General features: G+C 54.0%; 1 protein-coding gene across 4 annotated transcripts in view; it reads right to left on the reverse strand.

The window, feature by feature from the left end:
- LTBP2 (latent transforming growth factor beta binding protein 2) overlaps window positions 1-9,621 on the reverse strand; it is a 71,538-nt gene extending 61,917 nt beyond the window's left edge. For all 4 annotated transcript variants that reach the window (XM_062623939.1, XM_062623930.1, XM_062623920.1 and 1 more), the window contains exons 1-2: window positions 8,868-9,621; window positions 1,180-1,250 (exon numbers count right to left, since the gene is read on the reverse strand). In XM_062623939.1, the coding sequence (XP_062479923.1) occupies window positions 1,180-1,250; window positions 8,868-9,322 (526 nt within the window). In that variant the 5' untranslated portion in view covers window positions 9,323-9,621. The remainder of the gene's footprint in view (window positions 1-1,179; window positions 1,251-8,867) is intronic.
- Between the last annotated feature and the right edge of the window lie 9,981 nt (window positions 9,622-19,602).

The following is a 19,602-nucleotide window of genomic DNA, read 5'->3' on the forward strand; positions in this document are numbered from 1 at the left end:
GCACAGAACGCTCTCTACCGTTTGGCTTCTGTCGGCAGGGGGGAGAGGGAGAAGGGAGGTGAGTCAGCCCTTGGCCCCTAGCTCCCGAGCAGCGATCGCTAATGCAATTATCCCAGCGCTGCCGAAGGTCCATGAGATCCCGCAGCAAACAAAGCTGAGCTTCTTTCCCTGCTAAACATCTGGGCAGCTGCTGCCACTAGAGTGAACACAGATGCTCTTCGCGATCCCGGGCAGGGCGTTCCCATCCGGAAAGCCTGCCCAGTGCCTGTGTGCTGCCTGTCCTCTGAGCTGCCCAGGCACTGCATGCAGCCTCTCGCCTCCCTGGGACCAGGCAGGTGCATTGGAGAGGACCATGGGTGAGCTGGATGGTGTAGCCCCATTATTAGGGACAGGGATCCCAGCAGGGGCTGGGCGGTGGTTGCAGAGCTATTGGGTTGGAGATGACAGTGCAGCTGCCCCTGGCATGCACGGCACTTGTGCCTGCCCAAACCCCTTCCCTTTCAGTGCTGTGTCAGGGAGCCCAAAATGATCTCAGCCCCAGGGCTGTGACAGGGCCCTCAGAAAAACAGAACCCTTATTAACCCCTCTGTGAGAGGCAGGAGGGCCCTGCCCCAGCAGTTCCCACTCTGCACCTCCTGCCATTTCACATATCCACATGCTGCACCACCCTCCAGCCCTACCCAGCCCAGCCCTTGTGCCAGCTCCATTAAGTGCTTTCCTTAATAGCACCCAGGTAATTTGCAGCCCTGATCTGCCCCTCAGCATCAGCACTGCTCGCCCACATGAGCACAACCCCACACTGCTGGCTCCCACCTGCTGGGACTTTCACAGACCTGCCTTTTGCTCCAAACAGGAAGATGAGAGCCCAGGGCTTGAAACTCATCCATGAACATGCCGTTGCAATGCCCTGCCCCAACAAGACCCTGCTAGGGATGGACACTAATAATGATAATAAAGTAAAGCCATAATTACTCAGCATGCTCAGACTTAACCAGCAGGTGGGGAGAGCTGACCCACAGCCTGGCAGCCCCATGGGGAGGCTGGAGGACTGCGTGCAGGGACCCCACAATCCACCTGCCCTGGCACAGCGCAGGGGGCATGTTCGGGATTGCAGCCATACCCGAGCATTTTGTAGGGGTGCATCAGGAGATGCACACCAGCTGAGACTGTCATACTCACGTTTGATGCAGCGGTTTGTGCCGAGAGCCGTGGTCCATCCTGGGCAACACTGTCTGCCACAAACATTTGGCCTGAGCAGAGAGACAAAGCAGTGTGGTTAGGAGAAGGGGAAGCTGAGGTCTCTCTGCAGCCAGCACCTCTGAGTCACCCGTAAAATTATTTCCTGCAGCATGTGATATTTCCTTCCAAATGGACCAGCAGCTGAGATCAAAACCAATGGGACAAGGGCCGAGTTGTTTAAGTGCCTGGGAAAGAAACCCCCAAGGGCTATGTGAATGCTGCAGTGTGAGTGATCCCTCTGGGAGTATAATGCCCAACTGGCATTATGCTGGGCTCCTGGCACAGTGCTCAGAGAAACCATTTTTCTCCCGGGAGCAATTGGAGGCCAGTAGCCTGGGACCATTAAAGATCTCATAGCACTTCATGGCACTGGGGTGTAAGTCAGGCCTGACTCCAACTTTGGTCATAGCATCTCGCCTCCTCAAATGTCCGGATCTGCTTCGGCCAAAGACAGTGTTTCATTCTCCACCTAAGTGCTGCTGCCTGGTGCTGTTCATTGATCATTACCCCAAGAGGGACAGCCCTCCAGCAGCCACACCAGCCACTCCTGGCTTGCTCTCCCTTTGCAAGCACCCCAGTCCTGCATTTGTTATCTGCCTCTGGTGCCATGACCCCAGGACCTGGGGACTCTCCAGTGCTATGAAGTTTGTCTCTACCTGACATGCACAGTACTACACTAATTCCAAGATGCTCATCTCATCTCATCTCATGGTTGTTAACTCCAGCACTTTGCTGCAGCAACTTTTTGACTACCTTTACATAAATGATGTCCTCCCCACCTCTTCCCTTACGTGTTTTCAGGTACTGATCACTGCCAACATACAGCTATCAGAGGCAGTGCTGTGCTTCCAAGAGGTGCTCTGCCATGCCCAAGCAGGCAGCTAATCTTGCTTCCTCTATCACACCTCATATGTCTAAATGAGAAGGAATAACAAGTTGCAGGGTGGTCTCCAAGCATATTTACTCACCTTGGAGGGAAAGTTTTAGGAATATGTAACTTTTCCATGCCTAGGTAGATGGAAGAGTATAGTCATCAAAAGGTAGAGAGTTAGAAATAGGCAGGCTGAAAGCTCTGGAAAGGCTCTGGAAATGAAGTGAGGAGTATGGTTTATTTCTAATTCTGGACAAGGCAGTCAGAGCTGCTGACAGAATTTACAGAAACCAAGGAAACATGCATATTAGTCTTCTGGATTGGCTTTAACATGAACACAGCAGGGTCAGAAGATGATCCTGCTCTGAAATTGTATCCCTGTGACTGCTGCACCCACATGGTATGAGATGAGACTCCAGAAGTGCCAGAGCTCAAGCTGTGGGGCGCATGCTTTAGGAGAGCCAAAGACAGTGGGTAGCAGGTGTGCCAAGGATTGTTCTGGTGTTCATGAATGAAGCTGCCTGTAGAGAAGGGGAAGGGGAAGTGGTCTGAGAAGCCACATCACTTGTAAAGTGTTATCCAGACCTTCAGAATCAACGTTTTACTAACCTGGGTAGATTTTTACAGGCAGAAAGCACTTAGATTCCCTTGGTGTGACTTCCTGCAAACAGAACAAGCCAAAGTAATTCCTGCATCCACTCACATCTGCTCTGGCTGGGCTAAAGTACCAATTTCCAACTTTTTGTCTGTCAACCCAAATAGATCCATGGGTCTCATCTTTAAGGCATTCCCAGAAAGTATCCAAGGAAACCAAACTTTCCTTTACTTACTGCATAAGAGCCCATGAAAGGCCTTAAACTTTTTAAAGACATCTAGATCAGTAAAGAGAGAAAACTACCGGGCTGGAGCTGATCTTCAGGTAATTAAGGTCTACTGAGGGACTCCACTCCAAGCAGCAGCATAAACATCTTTGCTTTCCCCAGAGAAGCTGTTTTGGCCTTGAATCACACTCTTTTAATTCCTTTGTGGGATTAAAGTTCAAGTTTTATCTGCATGTCTCACATGCATGCTGGAGGGAGCATACTTCTAGGTGCTCATCAACACCAACAGTGAGCCAGAGATTGTAGGAAGAAAGGTATGAGACTAAAAGAGACAGGGGCCCAAGCTTGAGCAGACAAGATCACTCTTGATGGCATGAAACCCCTGCTGGGCTCAGCACAAACCTCTCATTAACAGAGTTGCTCTGTGTTACTGCCAACTCCAGAAATGAATTGCCAACCCGAGGTGAAGGGAGATGCTAAGCACCAGGGTGATGCTCCTGGAGGGAGGACAGCCCAGCATGTGGAGAAGGGAGCAACCAGGCAGGGATGCCCTCAGAGGCAGGGGCAGAGGGAGTACTTGGACAGGAGTGCCCCTTCCTTCCACAACCTCCTGGATGAGAGGTTATCAGAGACAGAGGCAGGGAGGATCTCCAGGCCTGGAAGTGGGCACTTGGGAGGAGCAGCATGTGGTACTGGAGTGCAGAGAAGGACCACAATTATTTCATGATGAAAGCCCAGTGCACAGGACCTCACAGAGCATGGGGCCCCAGGTAAAGCAAGAGCATCAGCAGTGGGAAAATAGCTATGGGGCCTCTGCTGCATGGGACGCAGTCATGAGCAGGTCTGGTTCTATTTAAAGCTTTTAGTTGACAATTGCATGGCTTGAAAGCCATGTGGTTTTCACTGTCTTACAAAGAACTCAGAATGAATCCCGGGAGGTTTAAGGAGCACAGCATGTTTACAGCATGGAAGGATGGTGCTTGAGAGTAATGGACCCCAGATGTGCTTGTCTTCCTGCACGTGCCATCACCAACACTTTGGGTAAAGACATGGATCAGGAGTAAGCCACATGCAGGGCGCATCCAACCCCGGGTCTCTCCATCCAGCACTGCTTTTGGATTGCAAAACAAGTGGCAGGGTCCCTCCAGGTCTGGTGTCATTGTCCCAAGGGTGGCTGTTGTGGAGCTACCTGTACACCCTCAGCAGCCCCTGATCACTCTGCATTGCACAGGAGATGGGGGTTTCCAAGGCAGCAGGTGGAGCTGCCCAGCAAGGAGACCAGCTGGTACCATGATGCACTAAGCCCCTGGCAGACCTAACAATGACATGAGCCAAAGCCATGCTCCTAACTCTGAAGCCCTCAGCAGCTGTGCAAGGCTGAGCACCCAGGCTGCCTCCTTCTTACCCACCATGTGAAACTGGGAGCCTGGCAGCAGTGAGGGGAGGACTCTCACCCTGCAGCCTGGGATGCAAAACGACGAGAGGATTGGTGGGCACATGAAGGGGTCAGCAACTCTCCCAGGTGGAAAGAAGCTCAACACAGCCTTAGATCAGTGCAAAAGAGAAGACATGTCCTCACACAGGTGTCCTAAACTGAAGTCCCACTGACCACACCCAACTAGGTCACGCTCCACAGGGATGCCTTATTCCCAGCCCTACCACTGATGCCAAAACAAGCCTTGGGAAAACCATCTGTCTTTCCTATCTGTCTCGTACCAGTGGAATAGGTTACTGTATTTACCTTCCTAAGGGCCAAGCCAGCTAGCTCACATCTTTCCTAGGAAAGAAAATGTTGCTGGGGACATTCTCAGGCACTGGGGCTTGATTGCCTGTAACACTGGGCTGCTATAGGGCTCATGGGCCACTTAGCACCTTCCAAAATAGTTCCCAGCTCAGCTCAGACTGGAGCAGACAGAGACCATTTCCAATAGTCTGATTCCCCTTTTTGGAGAGCTCAGGCAGCTGAATAGCCCCAGTGCCAGAGAAAGCCCTGAGGTACAGCTCACTAGTGCAGACATGGGTCTTTGGGACTGCCTTTCTGGCAAAATGCAGGGTGAGGCACTGGATCCGCATTTCAGCCCCTCAAGGGCCAGGTACACCCTGAGGTCTCCAAACAGCACAGGCAGCAGTAAGCAACTGCAGACCAAGCTCACTTCTCACTCTGCTGCTAGGATGTACCATCCACACCCAGGTATAGTCCCTGGCACCTTGTGAGAGCTTGGTGCACAGGAGGTGGATGTCAGGCGTTACTCACTTGCCTGCTCCTGTTCTGGGACAGACATCTCCCTGACACTCCTCACAGCTATAGCCATGTAGCTTCTCCCTACATCCAGAAGTACCATTCACAGCCCTGACTGCATGCTCCAGCCCAACCTGCAGCTTGGGCAGAGGAGCTGTAACAAGCCAGTCCTTCATCACCGGCTTTGCTGCAGCAGCCAAAGACCAATACCATAAGGATCAGGCCCCCACTATGCAAAGTGGTACCCAGGATGAGAAAAGCCTGCAGGAGCTTGCGGGGTTATCTGTAACCAGAGCCAAACAACTTTAACAAGTGCTAGGGGGAAGGAAAACAAGAAAACAGTAGTAAGACTGTGGCTTCACATAGTTTCAACATGTGCACAGCCTCAGCAATGATCACATACTGTTTCTGAACCATGCAGTAGAACTATTTTTTTCACTACTTATTTTAAAGGCAATATATGCATCATCTTCCAACTTCACGCAGCACTCTGTGCTGCCAGATATGCTGGCTCCATTCAGGTCATTTTCAGCATCTTAACAGAAGGCCAGGGGACCATTAGATCATCAGGTCTGCCTTTCTACTGCAGGACAGTGAACTTTATCCAACTGTGTATGAAACATTTGCAGTCGGACCCTATGAAGAACATTAGCAAAAGGGTGCTGGCATCGATAAGCCACTGAAAATCCTCTGCCAAGTCCACATCAGCGTTAACTGCCTCTGCTCCTGAGCAGCAACATGCACATACTGCAGCAAGAACCTACATCCCACAATGCCTGGGTAAAGCAGGACTAAATAGCCACAGATGGTGTCTACAACGGCAATTAAACAAGAACTGGGGGACAGAATACACAAAAAGAAGGTGGGAGGAAGAGAGAGTGTGGGACTCCTATCCTGTTACCTGGGCAGCCTCATATGCCCCTGAAAATTACCCAGGCACGTAGGCTTCCCCAGACTGCTCCCCTGTTACCCACCTTCCTCTGATTTTGAATACATCACCTGAGGATCATCACTGGGACTCACCCTCCCAGCCACAAGGCAGAGGAACGAGGGTGTCACGTCCCAGGGAACACAGAGGTGGAGGGAGACACATACAGTATTCTCCCAGCAGGACTGGACAGCCCTAACTAGGATGCATCTGGCACACAAGTACAACTGTAGCTGGCACACATTAGGGCATGGGAGCTCCCTACCCCATGACACATGGAAGGAAAATCTTTCTAGTTGTGAGGTGTTGAGAAACAGGTGTGCTAAGCAGAGCACAGCACAGCAGAGATGCTCCCTGGGCTGGATTGTTTTCCTCACTCAGAAGACAGTAATTTTCTGCAGTATTTGCTGTAGTGTCAGAAGTCACCTCACATGAGGCTCCAGGAGGAAACACTAAAACCCATCTCTCACAAGTCTTGCTGTTGGACGCACTCATGGAAAGGTGCGAGCAAGTCCCATCTGCAACAAGGTCAGATGTGAGCCGGATGGCAGACACATCCAAACAGTCCCCAGGAAAGAAACTCAATCTTGGGTATGCCACTGTCAAACAAAGAGAAAAAAATAATTATCCAGAAAAGGATGTAGCGCTAATAAATGGGGTTTTCATCCCCAGGACTGTGCAGACCCCCTGGAAGTACCAGCAGAGAGGTCTGATTGGGGAATCAGGGAGGGCAACCCACACAGAAGTTGAGATTTTAAGCCAAAGTTACTGTATAAATAAATAGCAGCAGGGTTTAATGCAGCCTGCAAAGCTACCTGAGTAAGGGAAAATGAAGGTTGCCGTACTAGAGAGTAGTAGGAGTTCAGTGTAAATAGCAGAACAGAAAATATCCCACCTGGCAGAAAAATGAAACATCATGAAATTATGTTTATTAGGGGCCCTGAGTTTCCTGGATGGAAATGTGTCCAGTGCAGCAAGGGGCGTAAGAAGATGGATGAGGTGGAAGGACGGAGTCTCACTGAATGGATGGAGGCAGCAGCCGCTAGCTTTCCATGAGGAGTAATGCCATGTGGTTACTCACGGACAATTATTGCAGCTAGGTTTTCTCATACACTCCAAAGACAGTAGGTCATAGAAAAGTTTAAAAGTGCCGATTTGGACTCCAGAAGAGATGGAAAGCCACTGATGACAAGCCATTATATGCACTTTTCCAGAGTTCAAGTTTGTGGGGACTGGAGCAAGCTCCGTATCCCCCAGCCCTCATCTTCCAGGGCAGGGCAGAGGCAGAGCGCAGCACAGCCTGTGTGGGGAACACAGCACTGAGGCACAGCTCTTCCTGCCTCTAAGCTTGGAGGCAACAGCACTCTCCAATACCCCAGGAAGCCGAATCACGTCGGTAACACCTGGACCAAACATTGGTTACACCCTTGATTAAGGGCTGAAAGAAAGCTACTTGCAAAGAGGTTCAGCACTCTTCTGAACATAGCCTGAGCCTTTGGGCTGCCCGCCCCTTCTGACAGTAGTACAGGGTGGCTGTTGACAATGGAGGCAGCTGCAGCCTGAAAACCTGGTGGAGACCATTCAAGAGTAGTCATAGAAGGAAACGGGCTACATCACACACGACTCAAATCCAACTGAACTGCCTTGTGACCCCAAAGCAATGCTAACACTCTGACTGCAGAAAGGGTAAAATCCTTCTGAGCCCCAAAAAGCCTAACCCTGACTGCGCAGGGCTGGATCTTCCCAAGACTCTCGCTCTGAGCAGCTGACAAACCCAGGCTAATGGACTGGGTAAGCTCAAATTGCTCAAGACCTACCTTCCACTGGTTATCTGTTGGTGATAAATACTTCATGTATCAAACATAATGGAGGAGGAGCAAGTTTGGTGCTTCTGTGGATTTGTTGAAGGAAAGTACACAGAGTGGCACAGGGAACATCTCTTATCGTGAAATTTTGCAAGGAAGTGATTACAGAAGAGATAAACCTCAGAGACTGAGCTGCATTTTGTGTTGTAGTGAAGCTCCCCACCCTATGCTAGCAGAGGGCATTTCTGCCAGCGTCAGTGAGTAGTAAGCCCAGAGCCTACCCTCAGTACCCCACTGGCAGGGCTCACAGGGAGAGTGGACACACTTTGACACATGTGTGGGTCAAACTGCCTGCACCATGGCTTTGGTGGCCCTTCCGAGCTGTCAAAGGAGCTCATCACAAGGGGCATCACCCACGGCAGAGCAGAGAGGGCACTACCGCCCAGAGGAGAGGACACGGGGCTGAAGGGTACGTCAGACTGCACCAGACATCCCGCTCGCAGGCTGCCCTCACAGCAGCTGGCCTTGCCATACGATCTCCCCTCCACGTCCAGCAGCCAGAGGCTGGAGCTGGAAGCGGTCCTGCCAGGCAAGTCATAGGAAGCCTCCCCCGGCCGAGCCAGCTGCAGCCATGGGAAGCGGCGGCACGGATTGCGTGCGAGGGGCCCGCAATGGGAGGAAAGCGCCAAGAGGCCAGGTACCTGGACAGAGCGGAGCAGAGGCGGCCGCGCTCCGTCCCGCAGCGCCCAGCGAGGCCGCTCCGTCCTCTCCCACCTCCCGTGGCCCCGCATCCCTTCGGCCCGCCGCGACGGGCGGCCGGCCTCACGTGCGGGTCAGACGCGCGGCACGAGCGCGGGTCCAGCTCCGCCCCGCAGCGCCCGCGGGGATGGGACGGGGGATGATGCACGGGGAGAGCCGCGGCTCACGCCGCGCACCCACGGCAGGGTCCGGCCGCAGCACTTACCCCACCATCCTCCCTCTGCCGCTTGGCTCCTTCGAGCGGGGCACGACCCGAGCTTTCAGCCCGCCGCCCTGCCGCTGGCGGGACGGGTCCTGCCTGTTCCTCTGCTCCGGGCCGGGACCGAGCCCCTCGTCGCCCGCCTGGCCCAGGGACGCGGGCAGCCGGCGGTGTGGACGCTGCCTCTGGCCGTCACCTCCGCTCGGGCTCCCCGCGGCGGCCGCGGAGCCGCGATCCACGTGGAGGGCGGCGGGGAGGGGCCGCGCCGACGGGGGCGCTCCGTGCGCCGGGGCCAGGCTGTGCGCCGCGCCCGCCATCCCTACAGCAGCCCCACGACCCCGCGGCCGCGCGGCTCGCCCGCGCTCCGGCTCCAGCCCGGCCGCGGAGTCCGACCGGCACTCGGCGAAGCCCAGGAGGACGGCGAAGGTGAGCGGGAGGAGGCTGGCGGCGGCGCCCCGCATGGTGTCAGCCGGTAGCGGGGGCAGACGGGCTGCGCGGAGCGCTCAGCGCCCGACCGGCATCGTGCGGTGGCTGCGGGGCAGAGGGCACCGCTGGCTCTCCGCTCACCGCCCCATCCCGCGCCGGGGCTCAGCCGGGACCTGCCGCCCACCGGGGCCCGGGGCGCTGACAGCGGTGCCGAGGCAGGGGCGCGGGCTGCCGGGCGGACCGGAGGAGGAGGAAGAACGGGAAAGCAGCCGGCCCCGCTTGCCGGGCTCCCAGAGAGCTCCCGCGCTCCGCAGGCAGCTCCGAGCACCTTCGCGCCTGCCTCTGGCACTGGCAGCGCCTGGAGGGGATGGAGGGTTTTATTTTTGGAAACCTCCCCCTTTTGTTTCTTTTTGATGCTGACATCCCCCCTCTCCAGAGGACACGGCTCGCCCCCCCTCCTTAGGAGAGGAGACATTCCAGCAACACCCACTTTGGCAAAGGGAAACAAACTACAACAGAGAAGCCTTAACCCCTGCCTGGCCGGGGAGACCGTCCGCCGCCTGCCCGAATGCCGGCGTGCGGTCCCGGAGCCCTCCATGCTGCCTGGCCTGCCGCCGGCTCCCGCAGCATCTGGAAGCGCTCGGGGAAGGTGGAGCAGCCCCGGGTGTGCGGTGCACGGAGGAGGACACGCGGATACCGGAGGAATACCCCGCCGCCCCCCAGCATCTGGGGACTTGTGGAGCTCCATCACCACTACTAAGCCGTCTCGCTGCTCTTGCTCGCATCTCACAGGAGAAGGGCACAGCAATGGGAAGAGCCTTATTTGCCATCCCACCCTGGCTACAGAGCTCTCGGATGCTCTTAAACCCAACTCTGGCTTTAGACTCTTCCTTGTATAGGTCCAGGCTAGAGAAGGACCCACCTAAAAGCTTCAGGTCCTTCAGCTAAGAGAGATCTTTTAGGAGACATCCCACCAACTTAGAGTGGATGTTCATCCTTCCCCCTATCTGTCTCTTCATGGGCACCTGGAGGTTGAGGGATAACTTCAAATGACTGCTCTATACACACTGAGAAATTATGAGGGAAGAATAGGGCAAGGGAGAGTAGGGAACCCAAATCTCATTTCAGCCACACACATCAGCTCAGCTCTGCCACATCTCTGCTGCTGTCTGCTGCTCTTGGCCATCTCCATCAGGGAGCGAAGCCTCCCAGAGGAGTGCAGGCTGTGTCAGTCCAGAAACAGGGTCTACCTGGGGTGGGTTCTTTCTGGCCTACTCCAGCATCTGTGAGCTTGATGGGTGGCTAAAGACCTCTCGCTGCACCTCTGCGGGCCAGGAGGCAGAGGAGAGCACTGCAGGTACTCACAGGAAGCAGATGTACACTGGCATATGTCCCTGCCGCGGGTCGTACAGCCAGTAACATCTGTCAGCCTGTTTTCATCATGCCAAGCTCAGGCGGATGAAAGGTGCACCTCACTCAACATCCCAGCCCTGAGCGCTGTGCCTGGATGCCTGCGGGAGAACATGAGGAACTCAGTGTGAACAAAGAGTGATCCTTTGGGTGTGCCCTCACGTCTTCAGCAGCCCGCAGGGTAGGGGCACCTTCAGCCAGATGCTGCAGCTCAGCCGCTGGGTTGAAAAGGCAAATTGTCATATCAGCTCATGAATTTGTCTAATTTCTTTTGCCCCTTTTGATGCATGGGGTGGCTCCTACATAGAGCACTAGCTCTCCTCCTGTTCCTGCTGCTCCCCAGGCCCTTACGGCACCCTGTCCCACTGATGTTCCTCTTCTTTCAGCCTCTCCCACTGCAGGTGCTGTGTCCCCAGGCCCTCACCAAACCATCTGCTTCCCAAAAGCTTCGTGGCAGAGGAGTCCAGCTCCCCCAGTACCTTGTCTCTGCACTCCTGAAGTCTCTCCCATTTGAAACCAGTGGCTCCTGCCCTTTGACTTTCAGGCCTCTCAGATCACGGCTCCCCCCTCCTCGGGATGGAAGCCCTGCTACTCACCCTCCAGGGTGCAAAAAAGCCGGGAAAGGCGCAGAAGCACAGGGAATTAATCTCCCTAAAGCACACTGGATCTGGAGTGGAGCAGGACCCCAGCACACCCCGTCCAGCTGGGGTCCTGCAACCAGGGGAGAGGGAAGGTAACCTGACAGGTGAGCAAGTGCTACCGGAGCACCGGAGCTCAGTGCTTTCAGGCTTTGACCTTGGCGCTGGCAGCTGGCGTATGGGGCAGCAGTGTCAGAGGAAACACCAGCAGGTGCTTTGGCACTTCCTGTGACACCACCAGCTTGCCTGCCTGCCCTGCTGAGGGAGAGCCACTGCTTGGGCAGGAGCATGGCTCTGGATGCTGTGAGCAGTGCCTGATAACAGCCATGGCTCACTCCTTTGTTCTGAAAAAGAGGAATGTCCTTTCCATCCTCACCTAATTATTTTCTTATGCAGCAGTGGAAAGAATGCTTGTGCCTAAACCTGACACAAGAAAATTGGCAATGCCATAAACAAAGCTATAAACAAAGCAGCTGAGAGCCTGGGCAGTACTCAAAGCTAGAGCAGGCAACCCTGGGGCACAGCGCATTCCTCTTCCCTTGAGGTGCTAGGTCACCCCAGGGAAGAAGCGTGATCTTGACATCCCCAGGGGACCGCACCTCCACAGCAGCCTGTACTCGAGCCCCAGCGGCGGTGGGACTGCAGGAGCCTGTGCAGCCCCTCGCAGGGCTGGGGAAAGAGATGCGCAAATCCAACAGCGCCATCGGCAGCCCTTCAGTACCTCTCCACCCGCCCCTGGCTTCTCTGGAGCCCGGCCCAGAGAGCTGTCATCTCCTCTCCAATCAGCTTTGCAACTTGTTTACTGGAGCTGGACACTGAACTCCTTCCAGGCTCACACATGCAAACACTCCTCTGTTTTTGCAGGGGTGTGCAGCAACGTTTGACCCATGTAAGAGCAGTCGCTCTATGAGCTCCAGCCTTGCCACTTCAGGGCTGCCTGGCAAAAGGGGCTGTAGGCTTAGACTCCTGGAAGCAGAGTGTGTGTATCCTGCTGGGGGAATGGTTGCATCCCAGTGCAGGTGAGTGATGTGCAGGTTCTTGTTCCTGGGCTCACTGCCTCCCATCTCAAAACCAGGCCTGTCAGAAAAGAAGCAGGGGGTGCATGGGGAGTCATAGCACAGGTTGGGTTTCAGTGTGCTGCTCAGTGGGGCTCAGCAGGAAAACATGAAATATCTCAGTCTCAGGAACTCACACAGGCACAGCACAGTCAGGCTGCTTGTCACCAAGAGCAAACCTGCACCTGGAAAGAGGGATCAGCAGTGGAGGGAAGAGGAGGCAGAAAGCTGACAAGTGGGGTTCAACAGCCTGGCCCCCATCAGCAGGGAGCACAGGGCTCCTCCCAGGCAGTGAACTGCAGATGGGCAGCTCAAAGTGCTCCTTGCTGCCTTCACTTCCCCTTAATTCACCACACAAACTTTCAGGCAGCAGCAATGGTATCAGAGAAGAGACAGGGCAGACACAGCTGCGGCACCTCTCCCAGTCCATGCTTTCCAGGGTCAGGGCACCAACATGCGTGAGGCAGACCTGGGAGCCAGCACAGAAAGCAAAGGACTTGACAGACCTTGAAGAGACTAGGAGTAAGGGTACGCTGTGCTGATGGTGTGGTACTTCTCACTTGCCACCACTACAGAAGAGAAGGAGGGGTGCTTGGGCAGCTGAGGATTGAAGCCCTGGGGCCAGAGACAGAGGGTTGAAGGTGAGCTCTGCTCTGGAGAGATAATCACAAGTCATCTCTCATCTCTCTTGAGTCCTCTCAAAGGCCAGGGAGAAAGGGCTCTTCAGGACTGTGCTGATGGAGGTCCCTCTGCACCAGGACCTCTCACACCATCATTCTCCTACGTGTTGGGTCCACACGAGCTCTGTAAGACCCCCTTGGGGTTGTAGCACCTGGGAGCCACATTTCCAGGGCCAGTTGGCCCGCAGATGTGGCTGCTGGCACTGTATCCCTTAGATTAATTAGCCCCTTTTCTTCCTCTTCAGAAGGGTTCACAACCCACATGTGCTTCTTCCTCTGCTATGAGCAGATCCCTAACGCGCTGCAGATGGAACACATTCCATAGATTCAGAAGCTGCCTATAGCTCCCGCAGAGGAAGAAGGAGTACTCCCCCCCCTGCTTGGGGCTGAAGGGCAAGAGAAGGTTGGCCAGCCCCACTGACTTACAAAATCAGGGTGTGGAACCAGCCTTTTAGAGGTACAAGTCACAGCTTCCCAGGAAACGGCCATCTTGCACCAGGAGGGAGGACACAGCAGCCCTGGGGGTCTGGAGGGAGAAACTTGGAGGAACAGTGCAGAGAAACCTCTGGAGAGGACCTCTGTAACCATGGGCACCAGAGAGGCAGGAAAAGCAGTTTCTGAATTTGTGAACACAGCCAACAAATCCCCCATGGACAGCATTCCCACCCCCTGCCTTTGCTATGAGGTACACGCAGCTCGGCACACTCATAGCACCCAGGGAAGCGGACGTTCCCACTGGACAGATGAGCTGCTCCAAACAGACGCAGAGCCTGGCCCTCCAGCCACCTCCACCCACTCTTGGTGTGTCCCTCCGAGCCCTGGGGTCCATCCTGGCCCTCCCTATGAGGTGGCCAGCAGCAGGCAGCCAAGAGCCATGGAAGTGACAAATTGTTGTCAGAAAACAGAAGAGAAACCGTCCAGCAGCTCCTAGTCCAAAGCCAAGGTTTGCTGGTTTTATTGTTCCTTCGTCTTCCATTTAACCAGGATCATCTCTAAGATGGAGGAGGGAGGCACAGAATATCCAAGTGGGTGTCCCACAGTTGGACTCCTTGGTCGTGCTGTTCTCTAAGCGTATGTCTGTGCACCACCAAGGGCTGAGACCACATGCTGGAAAATAGGTTTCAACAGGAGACGAAAACATGCCACTAGGAAGAAGAAACCTGGAGAGCAAGACCAGATGTCAGAACCCAAGGGATGCGAGTGCAGAGTGAGGCAGAGAGGGGGTTGCTGTGGGCTACTGCTGCAGAGAGGCTCTGGTGGGGCTGGCTGCAGAGCACAGCTGGTTCCTTATTTATCCATCACATTATTTCAAGCCCCTTCAGCAAATCTTCAGGAGGAAAACAAATCAGAACAAAAAACCTCAGCTAGGATGTGGCTCATGCAGAGCTCCAGCAGCTCAGGGGAACCTGTCCATTTGTAATTAATGAAGTCCTGCTTGCAGTGATCTGACTGCAATCTCCCCTCTCCCCAGGAGGCTGATCTGGCCTTGCTGCTGCTTTGATACCTGCGGCTGGAACTGCACGTGGCGGGGAGATGGGCCTGGAAACCAGGAAAGCCCAAGCGTCCCTGAGGAGCACAAAGGCTGCCCTGACCAAGAAACCCATTCCATCACACATTCCCTGTAGGACCAAGCCTGCCCAGGGCCTAAACTTGATGGGGGGCCTTCAACTGAAGCACTCATTCGTCAGCTGTCCTCGCTAAGGGAGGAAAGGAAAGAAGGAAGCACAGCTTCTTGCCATTTTTAAGGGCAATGACCCACAAAGAGGGAACACTCTCCCACGTGATGGGGTACTGTTGAGTGTAGAAAGGGCCCTGATAGTGTGAATTTCCATAACTTTCTATTCCCTTTTCTACTGGTGTCTTGACACCGGGAGGCTTTTCCCCAAAGTGGCCATTGAACAACAGCTTGTCACAGCCTGGAAGGGAAGCAGGAGCAATAGCTTGAGGATACAGAGGGAGTGGAGGCGCTCTCCTCAGTGGAAGGTCTCCTCTCCTGGTGTCTGGTACCACTTCACAGGCAGCACTTCCCAAGGACCCCACAACCTGCAGAAGAGAAAGATCTAGGCAAGATGACCCAATACAAGGGCAGAAGAAACCAGGACTGCCAAAGCAGCTTTTCCCGAGGAATCCCTCCCACACTGAACTTCTCAAAGGACCCCATCTCCTTTGCCTTTTCTTAAACAGCAAAAAAAACAGAAAAAAACAACCCTGAATCAACCTTTGAATTCTGCAGAGCATTTGGGATTAAAGCAATTGAATTTCTGATTCCAAAGCAGTCTTCCTAAAAAGCAACAACTGTAATTTCCTTCAAGCTGCTGTTGCTTCCTTAAGACCCTCACATTGGCTGCCTGGGGCATGGGGAATTTGGACTGGAAGTCCTTCAGCCTATCCATCAGCTTTGCATGTCAGAGGAAAACTGATGGCCACATAGATCCTGTTTGGGAATGATCGGTGGGGTTGATGTTATATCTGTATTTTAGTTTGGTTACTCTGCCATCCTGAAATTGCAGGCCCATTCCCCATCACAGGATTTTAGGTGTTTTCCTACCACTTTTGGCCCTGGAATGGCTGTGTGAGCAGTGACCTCAGCTCATTACAATGCAGTGATTTCAAGTGGATGTTTAATAGCTTATTAATAAAAGTGAATCTTAGGGAACTGCAAAGAAGTGGCTATTACTAGGTGGCGTGTGTTAGAGCTAAAGTAGTCATCAAGCAATAGACTAGTTCATTGACACTTTACAGTCCCATTGGGTAATTACTGGGATTAGGCTGAGTACCCAATTTCCCACCTATGACTTCACAGGCTGGGAATGCAGCTCTCTGGTGACATCACAGCTCCAGCAGTCTCCCTCAGCCACATTGACTCTGCTGTCACCCACTCTACACATAGGTGTGACACACAGCTTTAAGAGAGGGCTTCCACTCTTACAGGAAGTAAGAATAACGAGAAATGAGAGCTTAACGAGGACATAAACACAAGACAACTGCAGAGGAGATGAGCAAAGCCCCTTTCCATGCCTCACTGCATCAGGTCATCATCTTCTGAGAAGAGCAAGGAGCTTGGGATGGGGAAGCATACACTTCCCACCCGGACAGGGGCCATGCCAGGTGCAGAACAGAAATCCAGAACAGGATTATAGAGGTGGCACTCATGATTTTCCTGCCTCTCCCAGCACCGGGTTTGGAGCTCAGAGCAGCAGTAAGGACAACGTAAGCTGCCCTCTTTGCAGTGATTACCTCTGGCTCCATGCTGAGCTCTGGCATGCACTTTCAGACCATGCCTCTGCCTTCTCTCCTTTTCCCCTTCTCTCTCAGCCGAGCTGAGCAGGCAAGGCAGCCTCACACAGCCCAAGTGCACAGAACTGCCAACAGCCCAAGTGCTTGCATGTGCTCCCCTGGGGCTGATGAGCCCTCACAGCAGGGGTGGTGGCTGAGAAGGCAGCTGGCATCACAGAGACCCTCTCCTTCCTCCCTCCTTCCCAGAGCCTGGCCCTGTGCATCCCTGAGCCAAGGGAAGCACATCCTGGAGGGTGGCAGGGCTGTAGGAAGTAGGGATCTCCCATTGTCCCTGGGGAATATCCCCACAGGAGCAGCAACATTAGGCCAGAACTACCCGCTCTGAGGCTGTGCTGGCTAGGCTGGTCTACAAGCAGCTCCTGCCACAGATAAGCAGGAGAAAGGCAGGCAGATGGGGTAGGGACCAGGAAGGGTACTTGCACAGCCAGGAGTGCAATCTGGGAGCAGGTGAAAATGAAGCAACAGCACCAGCTTGCCTTATGCCCACAAGAAGGGACAAGGGGATGCTGAATACATGGCCAGAGCCACCCCAGATATAGGAGGAAGTGGCCCCTGATTGGGGACTCCCCTCAGCATCACTTTGGTCTTCTTCACTGTGAGGGGATGGCAGCAACAGGGCCCTTGGCTATCCTTTGTGCTGTCCCTGGCCGGAGTTACCTCTGCCTTGCTGCCCACTTTCAGCAAAGGTGGCTGCCCCTATGGCATGTTTTGTCTATCTCGTTGCGCCCAGTCAGACCCTGCTTCCTTGCAAGCTTGTCCAGCTCCGTGGGGCTTCTGGAGGGTATGAAAATCACCAACAAAGCTTTTAGGGTACACAAATCACCCAGTGGTACCAGTGGAGCTTAAATTCTATATGAGTAAGTTTCAGGGGGGTAGGAGAGTAGACCATCAGCGTAGTGCTCACCTCTGAGCCTGCAAGCACTGCTAAGGCAGTGTGGTACCAGCACCTCGTGTCCTGCCTCATCCCCAGGCTTCTTGCCAGCCTGCATCCAGGGTTGTCTGTCCTCCTTGCACCAGAGGGCTGGTGCCTGCCTCTCCCACCGGGCCTGCGCTTCTCCCCAGCACAGCCTTGGGGAGCCAGATGCAGGCCCAGCAGCAGGATACCTTCCTCTGCCTGGGGCAGAGGGTGCAGCTGCTTCCTTGAGCCAAAGGCACACATGGAGTTTGGCTCAAGGAAGCAGCTGCCCCATTTCCATTCCCCTGGCAATGCCGGTGGGGAATTGCTGTGACCTGCAGTGCCACAGAGCTGCTGGGAAGGTCAAAGGCAGCTACAGGAAACACCGCAGAGGCTGGTGGCCAGCCCTAGCCCTGGGCTTCCTCACCAGGACAGATCCAACCAAGGCTGAGGAGCACCCCATATAACCAGGATAGCCTCCAGTGCTGCTAAGCAGAGGCTGGGGGCTGAGGGATGTTCTGGCTTGCCCCTTTCCTCCCTCACAGTCTGACTCTGTGTTGCAGTGAACTACAGCTGACCTACAGCTCCCTGCCTCACCTGTCCCTACCCCAGTATCCATATCCTATATGGCACCAGCCCCTTGGCCCCTGCTCAGCTCAAGCCTCCAGCTGGCTTTGGGGCCGCTGCTAGAAGCATTACAGCACACCTGTTCTTCAGATGAGGGTTTATGGCCAAGGCTAGCACATCTGGATTGTAAAATAGATATTTGGAAGTTTATCAACATGTTTCCAAGCAGTCCGGGTATGGCAGAGGCTCTGTCTCGATGCTTTAGTGGAGGAAGCAGCTGGGCTGGAAGGCCAGTTTGGTGCCCTTCTCACGCCCTGTGCGGGCTGGGCTGAGCCCCATGCACACGCGCACACCCCAGAACCTGAGCTGCCTTTTCCTGATGCTAGTGGTCCAGGAAGCTGTGTCAGCAAGGCTCTAGAAGGGAAATGTGGAAATGAAATGCGGTGCCCTTCCCACCCCAGAACCCGCTGACACAGCTGCACCAAGCCTACGCTTCAGCCAAACATCTCCAGAAACACTGCCTGCTCACAGAATTGGTCAGGAATCTGCTCCATATGTGCTGAGAGGGAATAACTGACTCCATCAGCTTGGTCTTGTGCAGAGCTCAGCCGCCAGCAGCCTCCAGGGCTTTTGCTCTCAGCAAAGTCCTGATCAGCAGCAGCATCAAGCTGCCTCTAATGGATTTGTCAGCACCAAGCAGATCTAAAGGAGGAACATGGCTTGTTGCCCTGAGCTGTTTCACGTGCGCAGCCCTTCTCATCGTATTAGTTTCTCAGATCTGCAGCTCTCACGCCCGTGCTAACAACAGACCTCCCACATAAGCCTTCAGTAACATACTCTGATTTTGGTCTCTTCCCAGCCATCCTCCGCCAACAGAAACACAGCTGATGCTTATGGGTGTGAGTGACACAGAGGCAAGAGATACAGAAGACCTATAAAGCTGATGGAGCAGGAGGTAACTGCCTCCAGCGTGCAGGAGAGCTTTGGTAACATGGTGGTGGCTGCTTCCCACAAGATCTTCAGACGGTCTAAGTTCAGAGCAGCTGATTAACAGTCTTCCTGATAGTCAAGCAAAGCAGTGCTAGATACAGATGGGCTCTCCAAACTGCTCCTCCTCTCATTCTTACCCCGCAACAGCCTGGCTGGCAGCTGCCAGTCTCCTTTCACCTCCTTCCATTTTGCTGGTCCACCTACAGGTGAAGGCAGTGCTCCTGTCCTGCAGTACTGATTGTCATGCTGTGCTCTCATCACCCTAAAGACAAAACACAGCACTGTACCAGCTACTAGAAATAAAAACAACTCTATCCCAGCCAAAACCACTGAAGGAGAAACCACTCTAATCAAGTGGCTGAGCACTGCACAAATATCTACAGCGAAGGAGGCACAAAAGGAGACGATTTGCTCTCAAGACAGATCAATCTCTTAATTTCTCTGCAATGCAGTAGGCTATAAATGTATTTATACTTCTCAGCCCTTTGGAGGCCTGGCGCACCTGGATTTTTCATCAGTTCCACCTGGGTCAATCTCTTCCCTATCTAATCCATGTGTTCTCAGGAATACTGAGCTACCTCTTTAGAGACACATTCACACTAATTCAAAGGGATTCCAAGCTTAGAGTATTTCAGTGGAGGAGGCTGGGGAGAGAGGAAGATATGGAGGCCTGGGGTAACACCAAACCTTCAAACACTGTACCTGCAGTGATGGAGATGCAAATGCATTTCTATGGCACTTTGCACTTGGCCAGATTCTTCATCCTTATGTGTCTGCTTCAAA

Source organism: Pezoporus occidentalis, unplaced genomic scaffold (genome assembly GCF_034315485.1).
Source record: "Pezoporus occidentalis ecotype Australia unplaced genomic scaffold, CSIRO_AGI_Poc_V1 ctg108, whole genome shotgun sequence".
Lineage (NCBI taxonomy): Eukaryota > Metazoa > Chordata > Aves > Psittaciformes > Psittacidae > Pezoporus > Pezoporus occidentalis.